The 13410-nt window shown below is 35.8% G+C and overlaps 1 protein-coding gene across 1 annotated transcript in view; it reads right to left on the reverse strand.

Annotated features, from left to right (window-relative positions):
• The window catches only part of LOC121409923 (atrial natriuretic peptide receptor 1-like), a 49152-nt gene that overhangs the window by 25707 nt on the left and 10035 nt on the right, over positions 1-13410 (reverse strand). Inside the window, exons 2-4 of the mRNA XM_041601708.1 lie at positions 7543-7688; positions 2944-3099; positions 791-926 (exon numbers count right to left, since the gene is read on the reverse strand). Coding sequence (XP_041457642.1) covers positions 791-926; positions 2944-3099; positions 7543-7688 — 438 coding nt within the window. The remainder of the gene's footprint in view (positions 1-790; positions 927-2943; positions 3100-7542; positions 7689-13410) is intronic.

Below are 13410 nucleotides of genomic sequence, written 5' to 3' on the forward strand. Positions count from 1 at the left end.
TTACGATATTGCTATATGGAAATATTGATGATAGTACTAATAATTGAATATATTATTATGATTGTGATGATGATGATGGTGACAATGATAATAACGTTGATATTAATGATGATGATATTGATAATGATAATAATGATAATTATAATGATGATATTAATAATATCAGTAATGACGGTGTCAAAAAAAATACAAACGAAAATCATAGCAATGATAGTTATAAACTTTACTGCGCGTGTTGGACCAATAACATTAACACTCTTTAACGAAAGAGGAATTAAAAAATCCTTAATTGAAACTGGAAAATCCTATAGACAGATCAACCTGAAAACATTGTATGTTAGTGCGTCACCACGTTAGGATAAAAAAAATACCAGAAAAAAAATTCAACTCCTGTTCGCGCTCGCATTATTTTATTTTGTGAGACAGGTTCGTATCATGATTGCGAATGTTCCCCTTCGTTAGGTGTAAATATCAACAATTTTCAGCTCGGGCTACTCGCTCGGGTTATGTGATCAGTGAGATAATATCCGTTTAATATCCATTAATTAAGTGACTAAAAATTTGTGCTGGTGCCCCCCCCCCCATTCCGTGACCCACGGTACGCCATTGATCATTAATACATTGATATGGCAAACGCCGTCGATATTCAAAGAGTGGCAACGCATGAATTTTGCGATCTATGAAAGCACTTTAATAAGAAGCTGTATTATACAATCATATCAAGACTAAAACGCACATCCTTTCCGACACACGCACACCAGCACACAATTCAAAAAAAGTAAGAACTGACCGTCGAATGTCCTGTTCCACATTTTCTTGGTAACAGCATGACCGTCATATACATCTCCTCCCTCAGCGATTGTTTCATTAATTGCCAATGAATATAATATCATTACGTCATAGAATGCAGAAGCCAAGAAGATATTCTGTATTTGAATTTAAAACAAACACAAGAAAATCTGAAAATACTTTTCCATGTCTTTTTAAACACAGTGAAATGTTGTCATTACGATTTACATATAAATTTTATTTTTTCCTGTTTCATGAATCTTTGAGCAACGTCGTTTTCTTCCTTGGTGTTTTTGTGCGCTTTAAAAAAAATATGAAGTTATTTATAACTCTTATCATTAACATTCTCTATTTAACTTTCAGGAATAGACTGGTTGGTGGGAGTGTGTTCTCATTAGTTAAGAGTCTCTCGGTTGTAGAATAGAGTCGCAATCAAATTTGTCAAAAGGTTAGTTAGATTCAAATGTGAATCAACTTTTTTAGCACAATCAATAAAAAGATCGCTTTTGAAATTTTAAATGTAGTTGTGGAAAAGATCTGCTGCTCAAAATGATTGATCTCGTTTTTTATGAATTTTACACTACACTCTTAAAAGGGTTGGGCAAAAAGACCCAATTTTTAACCATCACTGGGCAACATACTGTCAATTTAAAAAATTGGTTTAAATCTGTCCAAATTGTAATAAAACTAATAATTGGGTAATATATTTGCTCGATTGGATAATAATTGCCCATGATATAGAGTGCATCCCACAAAAAACGAAACAGAGATTTAGCGATGATTTATCATAACTTAATCATATATACAATAGACGAATGAGCTAACAATGTAAAGCTTAAGGCGACCGCGCACCTTACGATTGGTCTGCGAATAAAATGTTGTAGAATTTGATGCTAATATTGAGACTTTGGATATCTTACTGTGTAATGTTCGACATCATCGTACGAATACCTATGTTCAAATCTGTGACTATGTTATCATTCTTCTTAGAATAAAAGCGAATTTAATATCTAATCATAATGACGTCATAGCAGTCGTACGATTGGCGACGATTTGAAACTAATTTACTAAAATAAAGATTTATAATCTTTCAAAATGGTTATAGTAGTATTCTTTCAATTAATTTTAACCTCAAATATGATGATATGTTCCATTCACATTTTCAGAAAATGAGCAAAGTGCGGTGACTTTTTACTCTTTTATCTGACTTTACTTAGATTATCCCTCATTCACGCATGAGTGAGCAAAAAAAAATTTGAAGAAAGGATACCAAAAAGTCATTTGGCAGGGATATCTGAATTTCAAAAAGAAAATCACATACTTATAACGTTTACTATTTGCTCTTTTATTTGAAAATGGTCAAGAAGTAAAAAAGGTTATGTTCCCTCGAAAAAATGTTTGTATTTCCATAATTTCATTGAGGAAACGTGTTTCCACTTGTTTCCCACAGAAGCTATCGCACGGTTAACAAAATACTTAATGCCTTATCGTGAACAAAACGGAGTGTCGAGTGAGTTTGAACGATAGCCTGTAAAACCTCTTCATTTTATGAAATTATTGAAATTCAAGCCTTATTTCAAATAACCAGAACTTTGTCATTTCCTGACTATTTTCTGTAATTGAGGTATCAAATTATAAAGAGCAGATATTGAACTTTTCAGAAATGTGGTTTTCTTTTTGAAAGCCAGATACCGCCCGCCAATTGATTTTTTGGTATCCCCTCTTCAAATTGTTTTAACTCACTCATGCGTGAATAAATAAATATATATATATATTACCAACATACATTACCAAACACAGCGGACAGTATGTTGCCAAACATGTTAAGTGTGTGTACTTCGTCATAATTTACATGTTCGTATACATGACGTTCATGGAAATGTTTAATCTATAGATGTACTTGTTATTTAAAGAGAGTAGACGCTAAAACAGTTTGTTCATATCTTTAGTCAGCCTGTATTTCCATGGGAATCAGAATTTCATAACAATCATTATCGTCATTCCCTTTTGATACCCTTATGATGCAATTCCTATTTGTGCTGTTTATAAATTTGTATGCCTTTTCGACAAAATATTTCTTTCAGTGCTACTAGTAGTCCTACTGGGGAAAAAACCCACTGTACTTTTAATACCCTCGTGAATAGCTTCACTTACCGAGCCATAGTCGGAATCAGTAATATTAAAGTCTCTTTTTTGCCTTTCAATGACATTTTGTTCGAACTCTCGGTAAGCTTCTGACGTAGGCTCAAAAACACGAATCGTCATCAAAGCTTGATAAGCGACCTTGGCCTCTGCATCGCGATCATCACCCTAGAGCCATCAAAGAAAGAGAGCCAGGAAAAGTAGGAAACGAAATAAATTTAAAGAAAATGAAAGGGAGGGTGTCGAGAGTAAAACAATTATAACGAATTAAGAAGGTTGTGTGAATGACAGTGAATTTAAGGGGTGAGAGAGATAGGAAGAGGAAAGAGAAGACCAATAAAAAAAAATCCCAGAAGAACAGGAAGATAGGAGTAGAGAGTACTGTTAGTAGTGAGGAGCGGATCAACAGAAAGATGAAGAGATACCGATGGACGAAAAAGTGACAGAGTGGTTAATAGGGTTTAATAAAAGATTGATTGTTATTGAAATGAGGTTGATAAATCTCATTAAACACAAATCACAGACTGAGAGTATAATCCAATATATATGAATATTCAGCCTAATGATGAAATTAGATAAGATTCATGTGTTTCCTTAAGATTTATATCGTAAGATAACGGTCACGTTTTTTTTCATGGCCTGCGACTCCTAACTGAACAATCTCACAAATTTGTTATATATTGATCTAAGGAAGATGTGAACTTGGTAGGTGTTCCATGCCTGGTAACCCTCTCTCTGGAACTTAATCAACACAAATGTAAATTTGGAAAATACATAGGATCACCATTCTCGTTGTGCAATACATGCAGAACTTACAGCTTCACAAAACACCCCACCCTCCCCCTTATTGCCATGATGATTTCTTAAGCGATGGTTATATTTACTTTCCGCTGCAAGGAAAAAAATCAGTTTAAATGAACATACTTTCATAAATACTAAAATTGATAAGTGGGGAAATGATAAATGACATCATCAGCTCGCTTAAAGTACATATTAATGTATAATAACATTTTTAGTAATGAAAAACTCTATCATATATTTTTTAATTCGTTCATTTCTTTCTTCTTTTTTTGGTTAATAATGTTAAATTGTTTGTATACTCCACATACTACTTTTATATATACACCTCCATAGACGGTTAAAACATGGACCTACTATGGTTGAAATAATCAGAATTCAGTATAGTGTTATCACAAAGTAAGAATCAATGTTGAAAATCCGAGCCCCGGTTTAATGCGAATAAGACATTGAGCCTATGGGATAAAGGCTTTTACATTGTATCAATCCACACATACATAGTACGTCATTAGACGGGTCAAACCATGTTTTGACCCGGAACAAATGTTGCAACAAATGATCTTTCATCTGTTTCTTGCAGTATTTGGCCTCAGGAATAACATTATTATTATTGTTATTGTTAATACTTATATTTGTACTGCGCTTTACCCATTAGGCCCAAAGCGCTTACAATGAATTAATTAAATGTAATATTTTAAAATCTACCAAATTCCGCATACGGGAAAGTATTAATTTTCAAGATGGCGTTCAAGATGGCCGCCATTCACTGAAAGTAAACATAACTCACTCATTATCCACCCTATAATCCTACTTAGGTTCATATTCCATGGTCCAGTGGGTAAACGAATTTATTGATACGAGGTAGAGTGAATATTAGCACTCCAGGGTACCAGGAAAATCCAATATGGCGCCCAAAAGGCTGCCGTAGGATTAAAAAAAATCCACTTAAGTGGCTTTAATTTGGTTTCTATTTAGTGGTTTTAATGGTGACGTAGTAAATCGGAACAAGTTGCAAGGACAGCCAGTGCTCTGGTGTGTCCAAGATGTGATTCCGATGTCAACACCATGGTTTCATGGTTAATATAATACGTTTTGACTGGTTTCATTGATATATGGTTGTCCAGTTTGCCTAAAAATCCAAGAGGGTTTTCAAAAAAACATTTAAAACGACTCATAATCACTCAATAATGGTCAGAGTTCTACAATATCTATCTGTATAATGTTTGTGTCTAAATTGTAGTTTGAATGATCAAATAATACATTTTGTCTAAAAAAATCCATGGTGGATTCTAAAATTTAATCAAAATGGGTGCTGCTTCCAACTCATGAAACAATGTGATAACTTATCCCCATGCATTTAAGTGTACACACCAAGATTATTTCGCACGTCGGGTGGATATTGTTTGAACTATGTCAATTTTTAAGTAACAGCAGTCACTTTGGAACCCTTTTCTTTTTAAAGCCAACTTGGATTTTTTGACATACCCGACACCTGCCTGTCCTGTCAACTTTACCCAATATATTACTTGACCCTTTAAGCCCGAGTGTATACACCAAAATCATACCTCCAATGTGTATTTCTAATAAACTATGTATACTTTTAAGTAACAAAAGTCGATTACACCCCATTTTTTTGAAGTCACCTTGGATTTGTTTTTAACATACAGACAACTGACTGGTCTTGTAACTTACCCTATTGTTTTACTTGACCCTTTAAACCATGGTTTAGACACCAAACTCATATTCCCCAGACAGATATTAAATAAACTATGTCCTTTTCTAAGTAACATCAGACATTTTTTACTCTTTTTGGAAGCCATCTTGGAATGTTTGATATACTAGACCACTGACTGTCATTGTAACTTGTCCTAATATGTCATTTTACCCTTGAAACAATATTTTAGACACCGAAATTTTCTCAAATTTTTCTCAATAAAATTAGCTTTGCCACTTTTTTGTATCAGCAGCCATTTTAGAATCAATCTTGGAAGCCATATTGGATTTTTGGTCATATCAGACCACTGACTGTCCTTAAAACTTGTCTTAGTGTATTATTTTTACCATTGAAACCAGTAGTTTATACACCAAAATGGCATCTCCCAGGCCGATATGAAATAAACAATGTCCGCTTTAAGTAACCGCAGTCAATTTAGAATCAATATTTGGAAGCCAACATAGATTTTTTTGAAATACCAGGCCTCTGACTGTCCTTGTCATTTGCCCTAATGTATCAATTGACCCTTGAAACCAGTGGTTTAGACACCAAAATCACATCTCTCAGGCCAAAATGAAGTATTAGCAGCCATTTCAGAATAATTTTTTTGAATTTATCGCGCACTTTTGCACATACCAGACCATTGAATTTCCTTGTTACTTGCCCAAATGTATTTTGACCCATTTACCATATGGTATAGACACTTGGAAGCCATCTTGGATTTTTTAACATACTGGACTACTGACTGTCCTTGTTAATTTAGTTATCCATGTCCATTTTAGTTGTCAACAGCCATTTCAAACTCCATTTTTGGAAGCCATCTAGAATTTTGGACACCATCTTGGATTTTTTTTTTTGACACAGCAAACCACTGTCTGTCCTTGTAACTTGTTCTAAAGTATTACTTTACCATTAAAACCATTGAATAAAAACCAAATTAAAGCCACTTAGATAAATTTTGGATTTTCAGCCTACGGTAGCCATTTTGGGAGCCATCTTGGATTTGTCAGGTACAATGGAGGGCTTATAAATAACTCTAGCCTGTATCGACAATTTTTTTTTACCTCCTAGACCATGGAATATGAATCGAAATAGGAATGAGTCATCCATTTTCAGTGAATTGCGGCCATATTGGACGCCATCTTGAAAATAACCACTCTCCTGGATGTGGATTTTGGTAGATTTTAGTATGTTATTTCTGAGGTCAAATAGTACAAAAGGCCGTTGAAAAATCATTTAATGCAATTTGTTCCGGGTAAGGGTATTTTTGGTCGTATGTTGACCCGTCTACATAGATTTTGTCTAACTATAAGGCTCAAAGCCACTAACAACACCTGTGCCTAACGGCGCTATCTGTGCGTTCATTCTGCTCGTGGTGTTAGTGACTTGTTAGCGCCAACAGCACTTTCATTAACAGTGTTTCTGTGCGGCCACTACTGATTTAGGCTTTCATCACAAATACTGTATCGAAATGTTTCAGCGTTTATTCTTTTGACATGGAAACTCGTGAAGTTTTTTAATTTCTTCACCAAACAAGTTTTCAAATTAACAATTTAATTCATTAATCAATTTATGTCTCTATTTTGCTTAATCCCTCTTCATGTTTTCGTATTATATACGATTGCGCATTCTTCCGAATCCCGACCCTACTTGGACAGCAGTTTGGTCGGATGGGATAAAATACGTGTTATGGGAAGCGTTTCATGAAAGGACTTGTCGGACGTTTTATCCGACAAGTCCTGTTTTATCAGACAATAACCGTGCATCTTAGCCAATCAAAATCAAGGAAAGTTTTCAGTTCTGTCGGACGAAAATATTGATGAAATGCTCCCCTGTTTTACGATTCTGATGCATTGGCTTTAAACAAGTTCATTTGGACTGCATTTTCATAGGTCTCTTTGTTATATTGGTACTCTTGATACAAATTCATTTTCATAAAACTATTGTAATTTATTGTTTAGTGAAAAATAACATATTATCAAATTGCTGCATTCTTTGGTAAGGAATCAGTGACTGTCAAATGACTTGAGCTTTTACTGTTCAAAGTGGCTGTTTCAGATTGATTTTAAGGGACGAATTGATAGAGATGCCACACTTACACGCTTCCATGAGTCGTTCCCGAACAACTGTTCATCTCGAAAAGGGATGATGTTAATGAAAGCGTAGTCTCCGTTGATAAGATCTAAATCGTAGGCATGGAGCATGATCTCTCGTAAAGTATCTCCATCCACGGCCATGAAGATGACTGCATCAGCGTAGAAAAGAGAGAGAGACGGAAGTTATTATAGTTAATATGAGAAATTAGGTCGACTTTAGTGCGGGTTTTTTTCTCGTAAAGGTGATAGATTATTTTAAGAGAATATAAAGAGACAAACAGACCAAATCGAGAATATATTAAAATGAAGAAAAATGACAACACTTATAGCAGTTTCCATTGCTTCAATTTCAAAGAGTGCATGATGTGTAGTATGCGAATGATGAAACTGAAGGAGTAATGTGGACAAGTGAAACGAGATCTCTTTAATGTGATGATACTAATAACAGAGAGAGAATAAAAATTGGAGATAGTGTAGACGATGATAGCTAATTGCTGAAGATATAGTGTAAAAAATGAAAACAAATTACTTCTAGCTTCTTCAACGGCGTGGAGAAGGGCCAAGTTTTTATCAGGGAACGACCTAACTGAGATATCGTGACTGTTAATCTTTAATTTCAATAGTTCCTCCTTTACTGCTCCTTCAATGAGTGACCAATAGTTAAAACCACCATCCCACATCGCTGATATCACACCCCATCCAAAATAACGCAAGAGCTCCACACTCGAATAGGCGTATCCACTGGCAATTACATGGGTGGTTCGGGTCAAGGTGCTATAGATGTCATCGTTTTCAAGGAGTCGACTGGTCGCAAGACCTGAGAAAACTGGAATGTCCCAAACGGCACCCAACTCGGCCACACATAACATATTCCCACTGCATGGTGGACCCATTATTGCCGCCAGAGGACGATTGAAGTAAGTTTTTGCGACAATGGCGGCAGCTTTACGCTCACCTCGGAAACACATGATGGTTACATGTTCCAAACTAAGGGAAAAGTTACTATATTCACCCACTCTGACTCTTCGACGAATTTCTTCAACGGCTATATCTATAGCAGGGCCATTATACCGATAGCCCAATCTCGAACTGTTCCCATGAAATATCAATAGATATAAATCAGTAGGCGTACATGGCGAAATTTTTGCAGTCATTACAACTAGAAAAAGTGCGACTGCTAGATATGCCGGAGAAAAAATAGGAATGATGGTTTGCACTTTCCTCATAATTTTCAAAGTTGATATTAATCACCAAATGAATAATCGTTCAAACTTTACAAGTGTTGGACCATGGAGACATAGACAGAAAACTGAAATTTAGATTGCCAAAGATTTCTTTGCAGGCAAAGGAGAAGAAATGATACGTTGTTCTGCCATTTGAGCTTGGCTGCTTTAATATGTGCGGATCATTTTCGTGCTTTTAATACCCAAACTTAAAAACCATCGTTTACGAGACGTACTCCCCAGGTTGACATATTGGAACGATCCAATCATGTCCAATTTATCTCAATCCAATAATGTGAGTAAAGTCGTGTTTGCGAAAGAAAGGGGATCGGGTTAACTTAGTAGAGAATTTGTGTATTCATGTGAGTCTAGACATGCGCAAGTTAAGTATGTAATACAAGCGATTCAAGATGGAGCTGATGGGCGAACAAGAGATTGAAAAAATGTGACCCTTTCACTACGATATATCTTTATAGAATTTGCCATAAAGTCTATAATTAAAAGAAATAATGAAATATTCCCCCCCCCTTTTTCGTTTTTTCTGACCGAGATATATTTAGGGGTCCATGCCTCCAAGCCCCCCCCCATCTGTACGCAAGTTATGCTTTCCTTTGCTTTTTTGCTGTCCATTACTTTTCATTGTGTTCTAATTACTAATTCACAAAAATAGTGTGATATTGAGGCTCATCATTCAACCTTGGCTTTTAGGGAATAATTTGTACTGTCTGATACCGTTTTTTTTTAATTAATAAGGATTAGTTTAGAGAGTTCATATCATATCTTGTTTCATGTATGCATTATTTCAGGAACAGTAATCTGACTAGATTTGGATATCATAAGGTCAAAGGTCAAAGTCATTATAATACTTCAAAATTTTCGTTCTCGATATAAAAGAATAATCGCTTGGGGGATCAATATCAGATTTGGCTTATATATACGTATGGGAGTTATGGTGATCTGAATTGATTTTGGGATTATTAAGGTCAAAGGAGCAATTATTGGTGAATTTTAAAATTTATGTGACATATATTTTGTCTGGCAGTGACGGAGGCAAACAGTTTGATTGCGTGCAATCGAAAATCAATCTAGTTGTTTTTCAACTCAACATGGTGTTCTCTATAATATGATATTTTGCTAATTTTATCAATTAGTTGCCCGTGAGACATGTTTGTTTTTAACATTGAGCTAAGTAATCCGATGCTGCAGGAGCTATATATTTTATTACCAACTGGTTCAATGACATTTGCTCCGGCGAAAACTGTTCCTCTCTATAACTACACACTAATCGAATGACCTACAACAAACCTGGGCTTAACACTATAACGTACCCTAATCCTAACCCTAACATAAAACCCTTAATTTATTGTGGAAGAAATGGATGAAGAGAAGAGAACAGTGGTAGGCGTAGCTTAAATCAAGGTTCCCCAGAGCTATCTACCCTTTTGGAAAAATTGGTGATGCCGAAAAAGTGTCTCCGGTGACTTAACCACTAGACCACAGAGAAGGGTTAGTGGCTAGGGCGACCCTGATCTGATTGACCGTCAGATTGACAGATTTTCGACACTATACCAATTATGATTTCAATAAAGAGGAGACAAAATTGCTTGCATGAAGTATCTATCCGTGGCAATACAATATGGAAATGGTAATTGACGACTCAAAGTGGCAAATATATTGGAGGCGGGCCAATTCAAATAAAATTTGCTGACAAGTAAACTAAGACGATTCCGTAGGAAAAGGACAAACACGAAGGGGTTGATATGATGTACGGGAGTTAGATGCAAATGATTCTGAAAAACGAAATTAAGAATCTAAAAAAGAATGGTTTGGTGGCAAAATACGCCCATCAAATTCCCTGAAAAATCTGTAAAACCAGTGATAATGACCTTTCTATTGATTGATGTATCGTGTACATGACGAAAATTAAAGTGCTGTAAGAAACAATTTTGTTATTTTCTGCTTCAAATGAATTTTTTATAAGTTAACACATTGCTGCTTTCAAATAAAAAAAAATCGATGACTCAACAATAGATAACTTTTTATTATCCTACCAACATTTTTTTACATAAACAATGTGTGATGCTTCCGTTCCCCCCAATAAACAACTACAGTTATTTTCAAACTTTATACAAATTTGCGTCGTTTTCGCTTACTCTATTTTCTTTCACAGCAGACATTATGTTCTGTATCAACTGCCTAGCCAATCCATCTCGAGAATCAAGTAGTGTTTGGCTCTCCTTTCCACAAATGTCAACAACTACTCCATTCTGTTTGAAAACCAATTACTTTGTAGAGCAGACTTCATTAAGACGGAAATGAAGACAAATTACACGACTTTTTTTCTTGTGCAAAAGAAAACACACGAATACTTAACACTTTCAATACCAGAACCCTGTAAAACGAGAATCTGAGTATATCGTTGATACATGGAATATGGTATGACATCACTTTGTCTTTACCAATTAAATTAATTTATTAATTTATTTCATGCATAGGCGGCGGAGCAGAGGATTATCTTTTGTGTTGGGGGGCGCAACAGTAGCCGCCCCCCCCCCAAACACAAAAGATACTCTTCTGCTCCGCCGCCAATGATTTCATGAAATACAAAGCAATGAGGAATTACAAAAAAGCAGACCTCTTGAAAAACAGCATTTCCCTTCACGGGATATATCAAATAGTAAATCCAGATAAGAAAAAAACAACCACATGTACAATAACTCAGTTACAAACGAAAATAAATCTATGTATATCTGTAGCAAAAAGTTTATTCATTCTTTATCGTTTTGTTTCCGAAATATTTTTGTTCAGGTTAGCAGCGACATTTGTACAAGTATTTATTATCGCATATTAAAACACACAAAAATAGCGTTTTCTCTCTCGTCCATGCACAATAGCATTTCTCTCGAATCTTTGATAAATATACATTTCTAAAAAGAAAATTTACATGTAAAGCTTTTTTATATAAGTTCATTTCTTTTGTTCTTGCCGTTCATTGTTAAAGAGGGAGTATTCGGAAACACAAAAGAAAGAAGAGGACCTTAAATTTAAATAAAGATCTATCTTAGCATGCTCAGTCTTAAGAGGATTAAGGGCTGAGCATGATTTTGTGTGTGTCTGAATTTTCCATCCTTTTTCATTTTATTCGTGCGTTTTTTTTTAATCTTAAAGTAATGTTTATCAATTCCACAGAAATACCATCAAATTTGATTGATAATGGAACGAACGTTAGGGTGATTTGTTTTGTCGTTCATTATTTGTAAGTACAATTTCTCCAGTTGTTCAAAACATTTAAGAATACGAAATCACACCTTACTAAAAAAAAATGACATTTTCAGGTAGGTGTTTCATAAAGCTGTTCGTAAAGTTACGAACGACTTAACGCATGACTGGAACATGTTCTTAGGTCATAAATCAATTACATAGAGATATCGCATAGTAAAGAAAGGATCACCAGTCGTGCGTAAAGTCATTCGTATCTTACGAACAGCTTTATGAAACACCCACCAGATTTAAGAACAGTAACACCTTGGTAACATTTGCTACGGCCGCTGTAGATTCTAAAATTTCTACGGCGAGTAGCAATTCTACGGTCGCCTCAGAATTTCCACGGCCACTTACTGTAGCGGTCACATATGTTACGGTCGCCGCACGGCGTATTTTTTAATTTACGGAGAAAAAATCTGCGGCTGACGTATATATGTCCTTGAAATCATGACGTACGGTCGCCCTGGGGCGACCCTGCGCTGGCCGTAGGTTTTTGACAAATTCTACGGCAGACGCGAGGTGGCCGCAAGGCGCCCTCACGGCGGCTGCAGGGGGACTATACAGTGAGTATACCATGAATTGCATGTCACACTCATCATGATATTTTACATTAGACATTTCATTTCAGAAAGTTTTTAAAGTTTCACACCATGCCCATGCACGTATTCTGGGCGGGAGGGAGGGGGTGGTTTTTCTGGGTCCGGGGCCCCTGGGTAGGCAAAAAGGGGGCGCCAAAAAGAGGGAGGGAAGAAAGGGAAAGAAAAGGGAGATAAAAAGGAGGGGGAAAGAAGAGAAAGAGGAAATGGAGAAAAGAAAGAGAGAAGGAAACAAGATATAGGGAAAAGGAGAAAAAGGGGAGTAATAAAAGTGCGGGGGCACCAAATTGATGTTCGACCTAAGAAGGGGGGGGGGGACAAATTTGACCTTTGTGGTGATTCGCGCTCGCATCGAATGATTAGTTAGATGGACATCCTGTTAATGATTACCTAAATTCCTTAGAATGTCTAGTTTTGGAACGGAATATCAACGTAGTTCAGCTCGTGCTTGGCGCTCGCGTCAAATAATTTTAAAGTGCCCATCATGTTCATGATTACCAATAATGCTTAGAATTTCCAAACTTTGGGTCATTTTGGAATATAAACAATTTTCAGCTCGCCCTGACAGATAGATGAATACCCAGCCTGCTCATGCTTACAAAACTTCTCAGAATATTCTATTTTCTGGTCTATACACAAGCTATCAAAACTCGCGTTCGCATTATTTATTTATTTTGGACTTATGAAATAAATCTCCCTTAACCATGTTAACTTGTTTGTATGAATAAAATTAAGATGTTAATAAACGCGTTAGTCTTAAGTAAGAATTACACCCTAGGAAACAACAA

Source organism: Lytechinus variegatus, chromosome 3, assembly GCF_018143015.1.
Source record: "Lytechinus variegatus isolate NC3 chromosome 3, Lvar_3.0, whole genome shotgun sequence".
NCBI lineage: Eukaryota > Metazoa > Echinodermata > Echinoidea > Temnopleuroida > Toxopneustidae > Lytechinus > Lytechinus variegatus.